This window comes from Ovis aries, chromosome 16, assembly GCF_016772045.2.
Source record: "Ovis aries strain OAR_USU_Benz2616 breed Rambouillet chromosome 16, ARS-UI_Ramb_v3.0, whole genome shotgun sequence".
Taxonomy (NCBI): domain Eukaryota; kingdom Metazoa; phylum Chordata; class Mammalia; order Artiodactyla; family Bovidae; genus Ovis; species Ovis aries.
The window spans coordinates 22,459,844-22,476,801 of NC_056069.1; the positions used below are offsets into that span (position 1 = coordinate 22,459,844).

General features: G+C 42.0%; 1 protein-coding gene across 6 annotated transcripts in view; it reads left to right on the forward strand.

Annotated features, from left to right (window-relative positions):
- Positions 1-1,892: 1,892 nt before the first annotated feature.
- MIER3 (MIER family member 3) overlaps positions 1,893-16,958 on the forward strand; it is a 28,954-nt gene continuing 13,888 nt past the window's right edge. For 2 of the 6 annotated variants that reach the window (XM_042233771.1, XM_060400256.1), the window contains exons 1-4: positions 2,168-2,227; positions 3,702-3,726; positions 6,992-7,137; positions 15,751-15,885. In XM_042233771.1, the coding sequence (XP_042089705.1) occupies positions 7,039-7,137; positions 15,751-15,885 (234 nt within the window). In that variant the 5' untranslated portion in view covers positions 2,168-2,227; positions 3,702-3,726; positions 6,992-7,038. Of the gene's footprint in view, positions 1,983-2,167; positions 2,245-2,662; positions 2,845-3,701; positions 3,727-6,991; positions 7,138-15,750; positions 15,886-16,958 lie in introns of those variants that run through there. The other 4 variants (XM_015101295.3, XM_015101296.3, XM_042233770.2 and 1 more) reach the window with 3 other exon arrangements.

Here is a 16,958-nt window from a genome sequence, read left to right on the forward strand (position 1 = left end):
TTAAGTATATTTTATGCAAGTCTGTATATTTCACAGACATAGCAAAATGGAACCTAAGGCCAGATTTATAGTTTGGATGGGCCACATTTTGCTATGAAGAAAACGTTTCTCCTATTGTTAAGTATGACAAGGCAGGCTGTTGGAGATACTTCGTGACTATCTTAGCCCCATTCTGTGGTGGCTTGGCCTGTGGTCAAAAGCTCAGGGCACTGTTTAATGGCTCTGTCCATGGGATGTGCTCACTGCCACATTTCTAAAGTTAATCACTTGCACTTAATTTCAAGCCATTTTTTACTTTGAAAACTCTAAACGCTTCATTGAGGACAGAACATACAATGTGTGCCAAGCCCTCTGGTTTCAAAGTTCAGCTGTTTTTGAGTTATTTGACTGGACAAAAGGTCGAACGATATCTTTCACAGCAGGGAAAGTGTAATTTTCCATGTCTTTATGATGTTTTGAAATGGTTGAAGTGACTTTTCTCCTAAAACTTCTATAAATAAATAACTTTTACCAGTGGAATAACTCTAATTTTGAGATGCCTTGCTTAAAAATGTTGGAAGTAACCCTCTCCACTCCTATCTATAGTCTATTTTCCAGCATTGGAAGGGAGAATCAAAGGCAACCCCAGATTACAACCTAGATCTTTCATGTTTGGACAAAAAGAATGGAAAGTTGAAGCTTCTAAAAAGTTTCTCAATTTGTGAGATTATGGCAGATAACCTCAACTCTATATTTTCATATTAGTGTTTCAGCAAAAGTTGATTAGAAGGGCCCTGATGTCAGAGATTACACTCTTGTCCAAGCCTTCATAGGGTCCTGCCATACTTCTCTGTGTTTGCATCACTTATCCAGGACCTTTTACAGTCGACTTCTCTTTTCCACATCATCTTTTTTTTTTTTACTTTGGTTTCCATACATATCATTATTTCTGTCTCCTGCGTCAAGACAACTGTGTGCCAAGTCAACTGTGTGCCAAGCCGACTAGGAATGTGGGCTCAAACTTCTTGCAAGATTTACCTTTGTGGGCTACCATCCAGTAGCTGGTATTTTTGTGAACTTTGCTCAAAGTTGTTCTGCGTGAAAACTGACCTGCCAGGAGTTACTTAGGCCTCCCAATGAAGACCAAACTGCTAAACGCATGCTTAGAAGGCACACCTCTTAAACCTTGTCTTCCATCCTTAACCCACCCACGTGCCCACAGGTGTAGCTTCCCATTTGACCCTAAGCTAGTGTTTGAACTTTGGGGACCGAAGTGGGAGGTCGAGTTCTTAAGACTGGGCTCAGGACTCTTGATATACTATTTCTGCCCTTCCCCAGGTCTAGGGAATGTGTACCTCTGTGTCATTCCTGTTGCGTGGGGGGGTGAGGGGGGAAGGGGGGAGGAGGGATTAACCGTATCCCCAAATCACCCTATTTGGTGATTAACAACCTCTAGTACTGTTCTATTTTTTTTCGCGCGTGCACAGTTTGTACTTTATAAGCATCTTCTCTGAATCGGGCATCACTTCTTTGCCCTATTGCCCTTTTTTCTGTACTGTCACTATCTTCCAGAGTCTGTTTGGCTAATGACCTCTTCCACCGTTTATTCCATGGGCCAATGTACGGTGATCAGCACTTCCCATTTCTGCAGGTCTTTTAGGGGAAACCGCAAAATGCCTGGTCGCTGTCCTCTCATTCTGGGCTTATTCACGTCCATCCGTCAATCCATTCAGTCCACCTCCCACAGGGCTTCCTCTCGGCCGTCGATCACCTCCTCTCTCCTTACTTCGGGAAGTCTGTCGAGTTGTCCCTCCAAGTCTCTTGCCCATCTCCCCTACGCCCACCCAGACCGGAGGGTCTGTAAGTCGGTCCGCAGCCGCCCCGACCGGCTCTTGGGCCTCGACTGACTGGACGTGAGTCTGTCCCGCGCCGGCGTTTCCATCCGTCCCCCGTCTGCCTCCAATTCGGCAGGAACTTTACTCCAGCCGAGAGGGGAAGAGCGGGTGAGCGCTGGTGCGGGTCGAGGCGCCCGCAGCGGGCGCGGGGCGCGGCAAGGGGCGCCGGGCGGGGTGGGCTTGCGAGCGGGCTGGGGGTGTCGCGGGCCGCCCTGCCCTATAAGGGGCCGAGCCGCCTCCGCCGCCGGGCGGGTGCCGGGCGGACCGCGGCGGCGGCGGCGGCGGCGGCTGCTGCGATTGGCTCAGGCGCCCCATCCGGGGACTGGGCTCGGCGCTGCTCGTTCGCCCTAAAGGTACCAATATGGCGGAGGTGAGCAGGGAAACCGGGCAGGAGCGGCCGGGCTGGAGCGGGCGCCCGGCGGTCTCCCGCGGTCCCCAAGCCGGCTTGGGGGAGCCGAGGCCTTTCCCGGGGCCCTGCGGGGGGCGGCGTGGCGGTGTGGGGCCGCAAGGCGGCGACGGGCGGCGGCGGGGCCGGCCGGGGGGCGGGAGCGGGCGCGGGAGCGGTCTCCCTCCGGGACTAGGCCGCGGCGGCTCCGGCCCCGACCCGGCCGGGCGACGGGGCCGGCCGAGAGGCGGCGGCCGGAGGCAGCGAGCCCCGGTCGGGGGACGCCGCCGTGCCGTGCCGCCGAGCAGCTTGCGCGGGCCGCTGGAGCCTCCGCGCCGCCTCCCGGGGCCGGGGTGGGTGGAAACCGGCCGAGCCCCCCCCCCCCCCTCCGCGGCCGGATCGCAAAGCGGGGAGCGGGCTGCGCCACTGCCCTGCGGGAGGAGTGTTTTGTGCCCCCGGCCCTTTGGGTCCGGGCTGCGGGCCGAAGGAGTCTCACGCTCCACTTTGCTCCGGCGCTGAGGCGAGCGGGATGCGCGGCCGCTGGGCTTCGGGAGAGGCAAGATTCCCCGCCTCGCAGCCCTGGAGGTGCGGGAGCCCCTGGGGGTAAACGGGGAAGACCAAGACCCTCGACGCTCTCTCCACGGGCTCTTGGTAGCCCCACTTTCCTTCCGTTTAAGGGGGTCGGCAGGGCGAGCGGAGCTGCCCTGGACATGTCCCCCGGGACTAGTGAGCTGGGGCGGGAGGATGGGGGGCGGGTGGCGCAGCAGAAGCCCCCTGGCAGGAGCCCACTAGGTCGAGGAGCTCGCTGTTGGGCTCGGGGAGCGACTAAATACTCCGGGAGAATACCACTGTCTCTGGGACTGCGGATCCGCATCTCTAGACGCGGGAGAGAGGATGGGGGGCTTGCGCTTTTGGTTTGGGGGCGAGTGTCCGGTTTCGAGCTGGCCTACGCTCGGGGACAGAGGACAGCCCCGGAGTTGGGGCTACCGGGCCCCAAGGGGGTGGACTCGATGCAGAGGGCGAGTCCCTTCCAGGAAAGGGTGTTGCCTTGCGAGGTGTTGTTTGGGGGCCGTGGAGAGCCGGTGGGATTCGGGGAACTACTGAAATGCTAGGGTATGGGGGACTGATGCTGCGAGCCGACTGTTCTGGGTTCTGCTTCTCTGCTTTGTAACTTGCTGAGCTCCAAGGGGCGGCTTGGAGTTGCCTGTTAGACACCGGGCTTCGTCCCGGGTCTGCGAGTTTGTACACTGGGGACTCGGGGAGGAAGGCGAGGCAGCCAAGAGGGGCCCGAAGGGGGCCAGGAGCGAGTGGAGCGAAGCTACGTCTTGCACTTTTGGCAGCTGCGGAGGAGCGCTGGGCTCCGCCTCCTCTGCGCCCTGTTGCCGGCGCTGCCTCTTCCCCTGGCTTCGCGATCTAACCGCACGTCTTCTTTTCTCTTCTAGGCTTCTTTTGGAAGTTCGAGCCCAGGTTTGTTCTGTTCGCTTACCTTTTCGGTGGGCCCCAGGGGGTGGTGATGGGGGCCCAAAGATCTATTGCTCAGTTCTTCCAACAAAAATTTGTTTTGCGAGTTTTTCGTCATTTGTTTTTAAGAGGTTTCGGTGTTCTTTTTGGTAATTAAGTTGTTTGAGGAAGGAACAACTATTCTATCTCATATTTTCTCTCTTTTCCCTTTCATGTTGAAAAAAATACTTTGTTACAAAGCTGCTAACGGACATGTTCTTTTAAAGTAATATATCTAATTCTCACATACCCTGTTTTTATTTTTCTCCAACCCTGAAACAATTAATGCCACATCTATCCCAAACTTTCCTCTAACTTCAGCAGTTTAGATTTTAATTTCTTTGACAATTCGTCTTTCTAATTTGTCAGGACTTCGGGGTTGCTTATATTGACATTAATCACTTCTCCCCACCTCCCCTTACTTTGTCTCATAAATTTTTCAGAATTGAGAAATGCCTGTAGATTGTGTTAAATTGAAAACTGAGAGTTAGGTAAAGCTGGCCTAATTAAAAGAAACACATACTTTCTGAGGTTGGTCATACAGAATTTTTTCGGTGAGACAACATTAGACCATCTAGGACTGTGTTTCTCAGCTGTTTTGGTGTCAGAAGCCCCTGTCAGGATCTGATGAAAGCAAGGGGCTCTGTTCACAGAACTCTGCGCATAATGGGTAATGGCATGTAATTTGGGGTTTGTGGAACCCCTGAAACCTATCCCGTGGTAAAAACCTTTCCTCATGTGCTAAGATGTAAGGACAGCTTTGTTTCAGTTTTTCATTCCCTTTCCAGCCCCTTTTTGGCTGCCTCTTTTCCCTCATAGTCTCCAAGAAAAGTGCCTCTAAACTAGTTCAACTCCCTTATTTTACACTGGAGGAGACTTAAATAATTCTGCTGAGAGTTACCTAGTTAATAGCAGAGTCTGGATGGGCTCCCAAGTCTTCAGTTACCACATGTTGCCTTAGAGTGAACAGACCATTTTCCTTGTATATTACTTTGTGTATTTAGTCAGTCTTCAAGGTCTCATTTGATTATCATTTAAGGTATTATAATTAACACCAAATAGAAGAAATTTGTGGCTGTTTTGAAAATAGTCTTTAAATTGTTTTTAAGTTTGTTGAATTTTGAGACAGACGTTTCTTTGTTAGAACTGATTTCAGGGAAAGAATATTTATGTACAAGATGCCAAACATCTGGATGATAATGGAAGTTTTCCATTTTGCATCACTGTCTGCGTTTAAGAAGTTGCAATCTAAATAAAAAGCAAGAGACAGTGTGATTTTTGGAGTTTAAACAAACTTATAACTTATTTTTAATCAATTAGCCAATTTTTAAGAGAATTTTAGAACCAGAAGAGACTAGAGGTCATCTAAGCCAACCCTATATATTTTACAAATGAAAAACTGGACCCAGGCCCAGAAAGTTTAAATAACTTACCTCAGGTCCCAGAAAGCCAGGGACAGAGCCAAGAGTAGACTCTGAGGCCCTTCCATTTCTGGCCCTTATTGAATGAATGCTTTCCTCAAGGGGAAACTTTGAAATGAGGCAAGCGATGTGGATTAGGAAGAGGGTAGAGCTCAGCCATCAAAGAGGTAGAAAAGAAGGAAATGGCAACCCACTCCAGTACCCTTGCCTGGAAAATCCCATGGATGGAGGAGCCTGGTAGGCTACAGTCCATGGGGTCTCACTCAAAGAGTCGGACACGACTGAGTGACTTCACTTCGCATTTCCTACCTTACGCTTTGGCATACCCCAAAGGTATCCAGGAATTTCTCCAAAAAAGAAAATTTGTAATGGTTAATGTTCTGCTTTTCTGCTGTTTAACAAGTATTCATCTTTCTCTAAAATTAGCTTAAACCACCTGTATGTCAATAGATTTTTAAAATCAGCAGGTTAAAATCTTTCTGCGTGTGAAAAACAACATCATAATGCACACCTCCTAAAAACATGTTATAGAAATTTTATTATTTTCAGGACTAATGACTAGAGTCCTCTGAACTCAGCCAAAAACATTGAATTGTCTGTGATTTTGAAAAAGCTTTGGTCTAGTTCAGTGCTTTGGTAATGAGCTCAATGTCCTTTAGTGTTTGAAGTTTTAAAATATTAAAGCTTGAGTAAAACACATCAGACTTTTTTGTGTTGAATATGCTTCCTTCCAATTCTCCCTTTCTCTACTCTTAAGATTCTGCTACTTCTTTCCCCTCTGAGAGGCATTGGTCTAGCTGAATTACATATTAGAGTAAAACAAATGGAGAAAACTCTGTTTTTCATAAATGTGACCTTATTCTCTTGCAATTATAGATAGTATTCATTCCTCCACTTGGTTTTCAGGGTATCCTGTTGACTTCAGATTTGCCATTAAAAATCATTCATTGCCATCTCTTTTTGGCCACAGGTCAAGGCTTTCAGGATCTTAGTTCCTGATCAGGGATCAAACCTATGCCCCTGGCTGTGGAAGTCCTAACTGCTGGGCCGCTGGGGGATTTCCAGGCACTACCATCTTATAAACAAGTTTGAGTTGACCATAACAGCTTGCAATGGGATATATCTTCCAAAGCCCATAGACATGATTTTCTGTATTCCCTTCACATAGTCTTAAGTACTTACAAGTAGTCCACAGAAAGGCATTCTCATACGGTTTAGTTTTGGAGAGCTTGAAATACTGTTATAGACAGGAAAAGTGAGGTGGTGCTTTTCAAGACTGAATTGCTGTGTAGCTGCCTCATAGAAACTTGTGTTTGTTCTAGAAAACCAGGTTTCTGTTGTGATTTGAACTTTTATTTGAGGGTAAGAATTGAGTAAAATTTATATTCCCTCCTCCTGAAGTTTTTAGCCTCAGTGTATAGCAGATTCTTGTGAAGTCTTCTATTCATAACCCTTTTGACATTTTTCTACTGCTTTTAGACAAATGTATAAAACTAACTGATAAGTGATTTTTCTGTTAGAACATTTTTTAAAAGACCACTCCATTTAAATCACTTTGTTGCTATTAGTCATGTTCTCATGGATTGGACAGCTTATAAGAGTGGTTATAAACTGGCTTTTTTCTTTTGCTGATTTAAATATCTTTTCAGAAACTGTATGGTCTTAACTTTATAACTTGTGAAGTACATAATAAATGCATTTAATAAAGCTTACATATAAACATTAAAAGGAGCTGGCAGTAGAACACAGATTATTTTCTTTTGTAAATAGCCTTATGAACTTGTAAAGTGATTGAGTGTGTTTCTTTCTAGTTGGGTCTTTGTCTTCTGAGGATCATGATTTTGACCCCACTGCTGAGATGTTGGTCCATGACTATGACGATGAAAGAACTCTTGAAGAAGAGGAAATGATGGATGAGGGTAAACACTTCAGTTCTGAAATTGAAGACTTAGAAAAGGTAAAGGTTTTTACTTCAGGGTTTTAATACAAACTTATAGTGAAGATTTATACAAACATAGTAAAAATTTCGAATTCCATTATAAATTATTTTACAACCTATCTGAAATAAAAATGGTATCAGAATGACCTACTGTATAGGACAGGGAACTATATTCAGTATCTTGTAATAACATATAATGGAAAAGAATCTGAACAAGAATATATATGTATATGAGTATGTACACACACACACACACACACACACACATAAATAAGTGAATCACTTGAACGTACACCTGAAACTAACACAACATTGTAAATCAACTATACTTCAATTAAAAAAATAGTATCAGCATATTTACTTTTGTACAGAATGTTACTGATTTTCTTATTTTGAAGAATAGCCTAATAAGTACACTTTCATTTAATTAAAAATTATTTTTTATCTCTTAATCTGTTTCTTTTGGTGGGAGGTGGGATTGTCCCTTGGTGGCTCAGACTGTAAAGAATCTGCCTGCCGTGCAGGAGACTGGTGTTCAGTCCCTGGGTTGTGAAGGTCCCTTGGAGAAGGAAATGGCAACCCGCTCCAGAATTCTTGCCTGGAGAATTCCATGGACAGAGGAACCTGGCGGGCTACAGTCCATGGGGTAACAAAGAGTCAGACATGACTGAGTGACTAACACTTCTGCTATGCTTCCAACCATTTTTAAGTTTATACCAGCACAATGAAATAGGTACATTTACAGATGAGATTACTGAGATCTAGAGAACTTAGTTCTCTAGAAGGAGACTAAGTTCTAAATCCTAGCCCAGCCTCTTGGCACTATACCACACTGTTATACTGAATTAGTAATACCCTGTATCCTACCCTCCAGTTATCTTTTAAAAAGTTGGTAGGGTAAATGTAGTTTATAACTTTTAAAACCCCCAATTTTTAAACACATAACCAGAAACTACAGAGAGCGGCCTCCATGAAAGAGGATTCCTTGAAAAGATTATATTTATCTATAAATTAACCTTATTTGCAAATTTCTAAACCCAGAATAACAAAATTTTCAGGAATACTACTGAATTTTTCATATTTCTTTTTCTTGAAGAAGACAAAGAACATTCTTATATGATCTTTTCTGCTTTTGTGAGGCAAAGCTGGGCTATTATTATGTTTCTTCCTTCGTCTTAACACACAGGAGTCTTCAGGGCCTAGACCCCAGGCTTGCTCCTGAAGAGCTGAAATTTTCTAAACATGTTCATTCCTTTGACAAATTAATGCAACATAGTTGCAGTTAGATTTAATTATTTTAAAATAGGTGTATCTTCTACAAAAGCTAAACAGATTTGGGAATATAGAGAGAAAATTGCTAGGAAATACTCAAGAAAAGTCTTGCCTATTACTTCTTTCAGGGGTGATGACAGTGTGTTGCCTGTTGATAAGAAAAGATGCCCAATATTCTCAAGGTCTGCCTTAATTTTTTCCAGGCAATTCCTTTCTACTTCTCATGAGTGGGTAGCCTGGAATAACTGAGAATTATAATCCAACTAGCATTATCACTGAGCCAGGGATTGTGGTGGGTCATTGGATTGCAAAAATTAGCAGTTTGACAGTGTTTTTGGACTCAAACAGCTTACGGTCTAGTGTGGGGTGACAAATGGGAACAAAGATTTTTTTTTGATGTCCTCTGCTAAGAACTGTGAAAGCAGTAAGCAGTGAGAGCTATGGGAGAAAGGATTTATGTGTAGTAAAAGATGTTTAGCCTCATGTGGAAGTTCGTGGAAGGCTGCTTCTTCTCTCCTCTAGTTTTTTAAGTCAGGATACTGCTGTGGGCATGAGCAAAAGTCCTAGGTGGTCTCATGATACACCTTCTTTAATTGTGTGTTTGCTGTTAAAGATAGGGAGACAGCAATCTAGTTACAGCATGATATAAGAAAATAATACTAATGTGCTAGACTGTGCTTTAGCTATGCAAATAGATGTATTGTCATTAAACTAGTATAAATTTAAAATTTCTTTTAATGTGTTAACATAGTTACTACTTGAGTATGGGTAATCTGGTAGAGATCTATGGACCAGTAAAATTTTGTTTTTTAGACTTGTAGGTTTTATTCTTCCAGAGATATAGTAATATCTACTTTAATCTGTGTTTAATGAGTTTTAAAAGAAAATTAGGGAAGATATAGAGAAATAATCAACAGCAAAGAGTTATTTACTTAGCTATTCCCAGAAATACCTAGTTTCTATTCCTGTGATTTTCATTTTGTTTAGTATAAAATCCAGTAATTAAATCTTTGCTTTATAGTGATGTCTATCACTGAATTTTGTAGATTCAGAAAAATTATAGGTCTTTAAATATTTCAGCTTCTCTTTAGGCAGTTTTTCTTCTTGGCATTTTGTCACATTCTTGGAAATTGGGACAGAAAAATACAAGTGATTTTTAAATAAATTCTAGTGAAGACCCAAGTGCTATGTCCCTGCTCAGAAGGCTCATCCTTCTCTCATTGAGCAAGGCACAAGAAGAACTGTTTCTAAGAGAGAGTGGCTGCTCGCTTCCTCTGAACTGTGATTCTTATCTATAGAGTATAACTGTAGTGCTTGCGTGCTCAGTTGCTCAGTCATGTCTGACTCTTTGTGACCCCATGGACTGCAGCCCTCCAGACGCCTCTGTCCATGGGACCCTCCTGGTAAGAAAGGAGTGGGTTGCAATTTCCTGCTCCAGGGATCTTCCCACCCTAGGCCTCAAACCTATGTCTCTTGAGTCTCCTGCATTGGCAGGTGGATTCTTTACTACTGAGTCACCTGGGAAGCTCATAATTATAAATGCGGTCTCTATTCTTTATTGATATTTAGTGAAACATGAAAATAAAAGAAATAGTAGATAGAGACACAGATGTAAAGAGTAAGGATCATTTTACTTATAAAGAAATTTAAAATTATTTCTGTACAATTTAAAATAATGTATTAATCTTATATTATGGAACAGTGATTCAGATGATGGTACATGGTAACAGTCCTAGGGATTTGATGTTCACGTTTTTAAAGATTAGAAGTTTTTAATGCTTATAGTAAATAAATTTGATAGTTTATAGTCTATATATGCCCTTTATTTTGGTTCTTAAAAATTTTTAGTACATTGTATGTTATGGAAAATAAAAGAGGTAGAAAGTTAGTTTTCTTAGAGTGGCACTTCGGTAAGTATAGAGAATAGATTGTGTGACAAGATTTTAGTTACCCAAAATACTAAAATAAGGTTTGTGTTATATTGTACTATATTTTAATTTATTCATGTTATTGTTTCCTGATAGGTTTTAATTAATAATCCTAGAATTAGACCTAAAACTTTTAAAAAAGTAATTTACATTCCTGCTTTTATTAATACAGAGATTTCTCCTCTGATATTCACTGTAAAATGAGAAAAGTAGAAAAACGTCTTTTCTACCACTTAGGCTTGGGTTTAAGTCCTTATTTATTTGTTTTTAAAGCATTTTAGAAAGTTACATGTATTCTGCTTTGCAGCCTGTATTTTAAGGTATCAGACTGGTGTTATATTAAAATTAGTTTGTACCTCACTTAGACAATATCACTGACCCTATCTAGCAACACCGTCAAGTGTGTCAGAGAAATATTAGCATTATTTCCTTGGCTCAGAGGCCTTGTTGATTGTAAGATGTACTGTAGATTCAAAAATAGCATAGATGGGAGCAGAGAGGAGCCTTGCTTTGAGAAATCTGTACATCGGTAATAGGATGCATCCTGATTTCTGGTATGTGAGGCTGTGCATCACAGGATTAAGGAAATAATGTGTTTTTCTGTTTACAGATGAGGAAATAGAGATGAGAGGGGTTAGGTGATTTGCCCACAGTAGTAGTTAACAATTAGGGAGTCCTCTGTCTCTAAATCATGTGCTCTTCCTGTTAGAAATCCTTCAACTTATAAAACAGTTCATTTATATAAGTATGACTGGACTCAAATGTGACCCTTGAAATTTAAATAGATTCAACAAAATGCCTTAGAAATAAAGTCCTCATCCCTGGAATATGGTGCTAGATCAAACTTCTGAGTTGATCTCAACACCATGGATCCTTAGAGACTTAGAGATTTGCTAATTCAATTTTGAAAACATTGCTTCTATGCTTCAAAGACTAAGTGATTTATTAATAGGCTCTAATAGAAAGCTCATTTGTAAAGTACTTCAGAGACTGGATTATCTTTTCCAGTTTTGCTTTAGTACAAAGTCTTAGTACAGATACTTTCTGTGTTTCAGCACCAGCCCCTTCTCAGGGTCATTGTATTGTCATCCCTTGACTGGTATAATGAGCTTTCCACTAAGATGGTCACTTCCTCCTTCAACAGATGATCATACTTGTATCTTTATAGAGAAAGTAGAATTTTCATGAATAACTGCTCAGATCTTCTGTTTGCCCCACACATGCAAACTTAGCTTTTATACTTATTCTTTCTTTGTCCCCTCTGGTTCCAGAAGTATCATTCACACTCCAGGTTAGTCCTGAATTTTCATTCGTTTAGTCTTCAGTTTATTCTTCGCCCCCCCCCCCCCTTTTTAAATTTCAATGTGGAATCCTACTGATACATTTCTCACATTTGGAAATTCTCCTTTGACCCTGTGTTGCTTTCTTCATTCACCTTTTACAGTGTATATATTGTCTCTCCGCTCATTCAGTCTTCAGCTTTGCTTCTCCCAACAGATTGTAAGGTCACCAGTAATTCCTGATTGACAAATACAAAGAATTCACATCTGTCTGTATCTTGCTTTATCTCTCTTTGATATTTGACCTGAGTGACCATCCGTGGTTTCTCCATTTTTGCTTCTTCCTTAACTTAATAATCCTGCATTTTCTCTTGGTTCTACTTCTACCCTCTGACATCTCTCTTCATTGTATTTATGGGCTTTACTTTATTTACCCCTATTTTAATTGATGAATACCATCAATTAAACCCTGTACCCCAGGGTTCTAATTTTTGTCTTTCTCACTCTCTCTGCCTTTCCTGAATGACTCGTTCAAGCCCATTGCTTCAACTTGCACCTTAAACCGTCATCTACCATCCCACTTGTTTGCCTTTTGTTTTGGTCTTATAATTGCGCTGTAGCTATTTAACCTTCTCAGGCCAGAAATGGGCAATTTACTTAGACTACTGGGTAATCTATATTCCCTCAATCAAGTAAGTCAAGAAACAGATTCTTTTTTCTTAATTTTGCTTGGATAATTCCCTTCTTTAATTCGGGCTCTTACTCTTCTACTCCCCCAGGACGTTATTTTCAGAATGAAAATCATGTCCAAAATTTTCCAGACGCGTCCCATTGCCTATAGGGTAGTATATCTGAAAAATTGTTCTAATGAAATATAGATCCCCTTCTCTCTACTCTCCCTGAGTGAGCTCATCTACTCCTGTGGCTTTAAATATCATCGAGATGCTAATGAATGCCAGATTTGTATCTTTAGCCCAGCCTGATCCTCCGAGCTCCAGGCTCTCATCCAGCTTGACTTTTCCACTTGGATGTTTCATAGTCCTCTCAAACTTAACTTGTGTCCTCTGCAGGACTCCTTAATTCCTTCATCAGCCTTCCTGTCCTTTAGTCTTTTCTGTCTCAGTAAAAGTCACCACCACCTAATTGCTCAGATAGAAATCTGGGGAGTTGTCCTTTCTCCCTTTTACTCTATAGTCCGTTTGATTCCCACCTCAGACTGTATCTCACCTATTTGCTTCTTTCCAAGTCTGTATCGCTAACCCAGCATGAGTCTCCCAAGTGGTCTCTCTCCACCTCCCGCAATTTTTCTTCATATAGCTGCTCAGGATTTAAGAAGAAATAAAGTCATGTCACTCTAGTTTTATAATTCTCCAGTGGCTTCCCATTGCGTTGGGAGTAAATTCCAAGTTTCTTTGCCGAGAACCCTTTCTCGATCTCCCTCTGTTTCTCTTTCTAATCTCCTCTTGAACCCTGCTTCACTCTACTCTTTGCGTTCTGGCCATTGGCTTAGTGGAAAACCACAGTCAGGCCTCAAGTGTGTTGTTTCCTTTGCCTGGAATGCTCTTCACAGGATTGATTTGGTCACTTCTCAGATTTTGGCCCTCAGCTGAAGGTCTTCCTCTGCAACCCCACGACAATAGGCTCTCCACGTAATTCTGTATCTCAGGACCATTTCCTTTGCACGCATGATAATTGGCAGTTCTGTATTTGAGGATTGTCAGTAGCCCCCCTCGTCTGGAAGCTGTAGAAGGGTAAGACCTGTGTTTCACAGCAGCACCTGCCTCCTGGCAGTCACTAATCAGTCAGTGTTTCTGACGATAAGCCTCAGGTCCCTAGAATACAACCCTCGTCTGTTACAAGCGTCTTCGTCTTTCAAGACTCAGTCATTATCCTCTGTGTGACACTTCCCTATCGTATGCTATTAGATCCTGGAGTGTAGGTCTTCCTTCCCACCATTTCACAGCACCAGTTCCAGAATTGATTATTGCAGCTATCACGGTATTTTATAATTGTTAACTTATCAGTTCCTTCCACCAAGACTGAATTCCTTGAGAGCAGGAAGTTTTTGGGAAATTTTCTTTTTCTGTAGCCGATAGTCTTTCACACAGTTCCTAGAACCCAGTAAACGCTGTATTGATGGTAAGGTGGACTATCAGTGCATGGTGAGTGAAAATTGCCATCTCCCTAGTACATGGAGGGAATCTGAAACTTTAAAGTTTTAGAGAAATATCGCCAACAGGTGGTTGGCAAAGGCTGCAACCCAGTCTCATAAGTAGTGTGAATGAAAGGGAATGGGCTGTGTGGACTTCATAAGGAGCAGGACCGGAGAAATTCTCATTGTGGTTCTGGCACCTTCAAGGCATTCTTTGGAGAGAGAAATCATGAAGTTTTCCCATGGCGTGGGTGAACTTCTGTTCATCCTGACCATACAGCTTAATTTGAGCTGAATTTGTCCATGCTTCTGAAGCAGTTTTGACTGATTTCAGTTCCAAGCTGAAAAGGTTTCATGAATGGCATGGTCATTGGAAAGGTGCGTGTCTCCTATTGCAAATTTACAAATTGGCCTTTTGTCATATACCTTATTCTAAGCTCATAACATGATCCTGTTTCATTCAGGCATAGTGCAGAATGTAAGTTCTAGACTGCAAAAGTGTGTTAGTCACTCAGTCGTGTCTGACTCTTTGCAACCCCATGAACTGTAGCCCACCCAGTTCCTCTGTGCCTGGGATTCTCTAAGCAAGAATACTGGAGTAGGTTGCCGTTTCCTTCTCCAGGGAATCTTCCTGACCAGGAATCAAATCCAAGTCTCCTGCTTTGTGAGCAGATTTTTTACTGTCTGAGCCACCAGGGAAGCCCAGCTATAAAAGTGAAGGCCAATTCTTAGGGATCTCCAGAACCTGTGTCCCCTGTGGGCTGTGGGGAGCATCACTGGTCCTCCTTAGCTCACTGTTTTGGTCAACTGGGCATATTTTGCATACTCTGCTTCACAGTTTCATGCTGTGTGCTTCATAAGTTAGATGTGTTTTCTTAAGGGGAAAACTGAACCGTGAGCAAGTTTTAAAAGCAAACCTCTTAATAGATGGACGTAAACATCTTCAAAATATTTAAGAAATTAGCTAGTTCATTGACGTATGGGTTTATAATTTTTTTTTTTGAGTATAGTTTCTTTACCATGTTATATTAGTTTCCACTGTACAGCAAAGTGAATCAGCCAAACATATACATGTCTCCCCTCTCTTTTGGATTTCCTTCCCGTTTAGGTCACCACAGAGCACCGAGTAGAGTTCTCTGTGCTATACAGTAGGGGTGTATCATTTTGAAGTTATATAAATGATAGTTATGAATGGTTCTATGCACTTTGTGGTTGAATGAAAATATTTTTAAAAAGGAAATATAGCACTTATTTTCAGATTAGTGAAGGGGAAAAACAGCGACTGAGTGCCACTGTGTGGCATCGCATAAGCATTCGTAACACAGGCAGCACTGCAGCGAGTTTGTAATTTTATCAAAGCAGCATTGCCAGTAAGAGAGCTAGAGCGCCTGGAATGCAGATGCAGAATTAAGCCCCAGTTTTCTCATCTGTAAGCTGGTGGTAATGCAAACTTCATCAGAAAGTTGTAGGGGAAAAAATAGCTGGTAGAGAATGTAGATACAGTAGTAGGAATATCAAAGGATAACTGTGTTTTGAACGTTAATATATAAACATAATAGTGTTCATAAATGTTCAGCCAAGGTGTCTTATTAGCTATCTTCCTATTAACACAAAGAATAAATCAAATGGTCAACTGTTAATTGCAGGAAAACAAGCTAAAAATTATATGAAGTCATTCTTCAAGGTGAATATAGTAATGAAAAGTGGAAGAAAAAGTATGCCCTAAAGCAAATATTTGACAAAGTTTTGAAAAAGTAAAATGATGCTGGAAAATGAAAACTAAGGTGTTACTTGCTAGATTTTTGTTCATATATTACAGCTCTTAGTATTTGATCCTGTTTTCTGGGTATTGTACAGAAAACAAAACTAAAACTTGGTTTTTGATTTGGTACTGCTCTTCTGATATGTGTGCTTTATGAACATGAATGGCATCATGGTTTATCTACCGTTCAGCATTGTGGCATCTACTGAGTTCATGTCTGTACCCTGGCTTGAATAGGAAGGAAACATGCCTCTAGAAGATTTATTGGCATTCTATGGCTATGAACCTACAATTCCAGCTGTTGCAAATTCCAGTGCAAATAGCTCCCCAAGTGAACTTGCAGATGAACTACCAGATATGACACTAGACAAAGTAAGTACGAGCATGGAGAAGAATTCCAGATCTATTACCGTTGACTGCTTTTATTAGTTTCTTTAAAGTACTTCGTAATTCTGAATTGTAAACTTCTTGTGGACTGTTGTCATTTTGGTGACTGATTTGAATATTGTTTGGCTTTGATCTCACTACTTTAAAAGTAGTAATAACTTCATGATAATTTGAATATTAGAGTTTTCTTCCATAACTTTTCATCTTTCCTGTGTAGCTATATTATATCTACACTTAGATTTTGCCCTAACTTCTTTTGATCCTGTGGACACATGAATGCATTGATTAATAGATCCCCAGAAGTTTTCAAACAAGCTGGCTTAGGCATGGAGTGGTTGGAGAGAAGCTCTGTTTTCTTGGGCTCTGGGAGTGACAGCGGGATAGCAGCCAAGACCTCAGGGGTGCGTCTTTAGCACAGGCTGGTTGTAGGGTGGCCAGTCCCTGGCGAGGAGAGTTCAGAGGCGTGGTCTCTGCTGCTGGGCCCCTGGGAAGCTTTCCTCGACTTTCAGGTCTCAAGCAGGGAGAGGAGTCCACATCTTGGAACCTCTTCCTGGGAGTTGTGTTGTCTCCACTTTTCAAAAGTGATGTTAATGTACCAAAGACCTTAATGGCCATAGGCATTCAGCAGATATTGAGTGCCTACTGTGTGCCAGGCACAAGATTGACTATATACTTACATAAAATTAATTCAGAACTGTTTGTTTCAAAATTATATCACTAGTCTGAGTGGTACATTAGTTGAACTTTTCAAAGTTACTGAAAGAGTGGAGTTTGGAGACTGTTTTGTTTTAGTTATTTAAGTTGGCAGAAAGTGAATTTTGACTTTTAACTGCCTAGAAGTAAGATTATGTTGTAAATTCACTAAAAATTAGTCTGTCACTTCAGATAAGTTCTCTGAATACCCACAAATTGGGCAGATTGTTATATCATAAATGTGTAATAGTATGGATCATTAGATATTACATATACTTAAGTAGTAAATGTTAGTAAGTAATTATGTACATGAAGTAAATTATAGGAGAATTTCATATTTACTTTTCTCAAAACTGAGGCTTCAA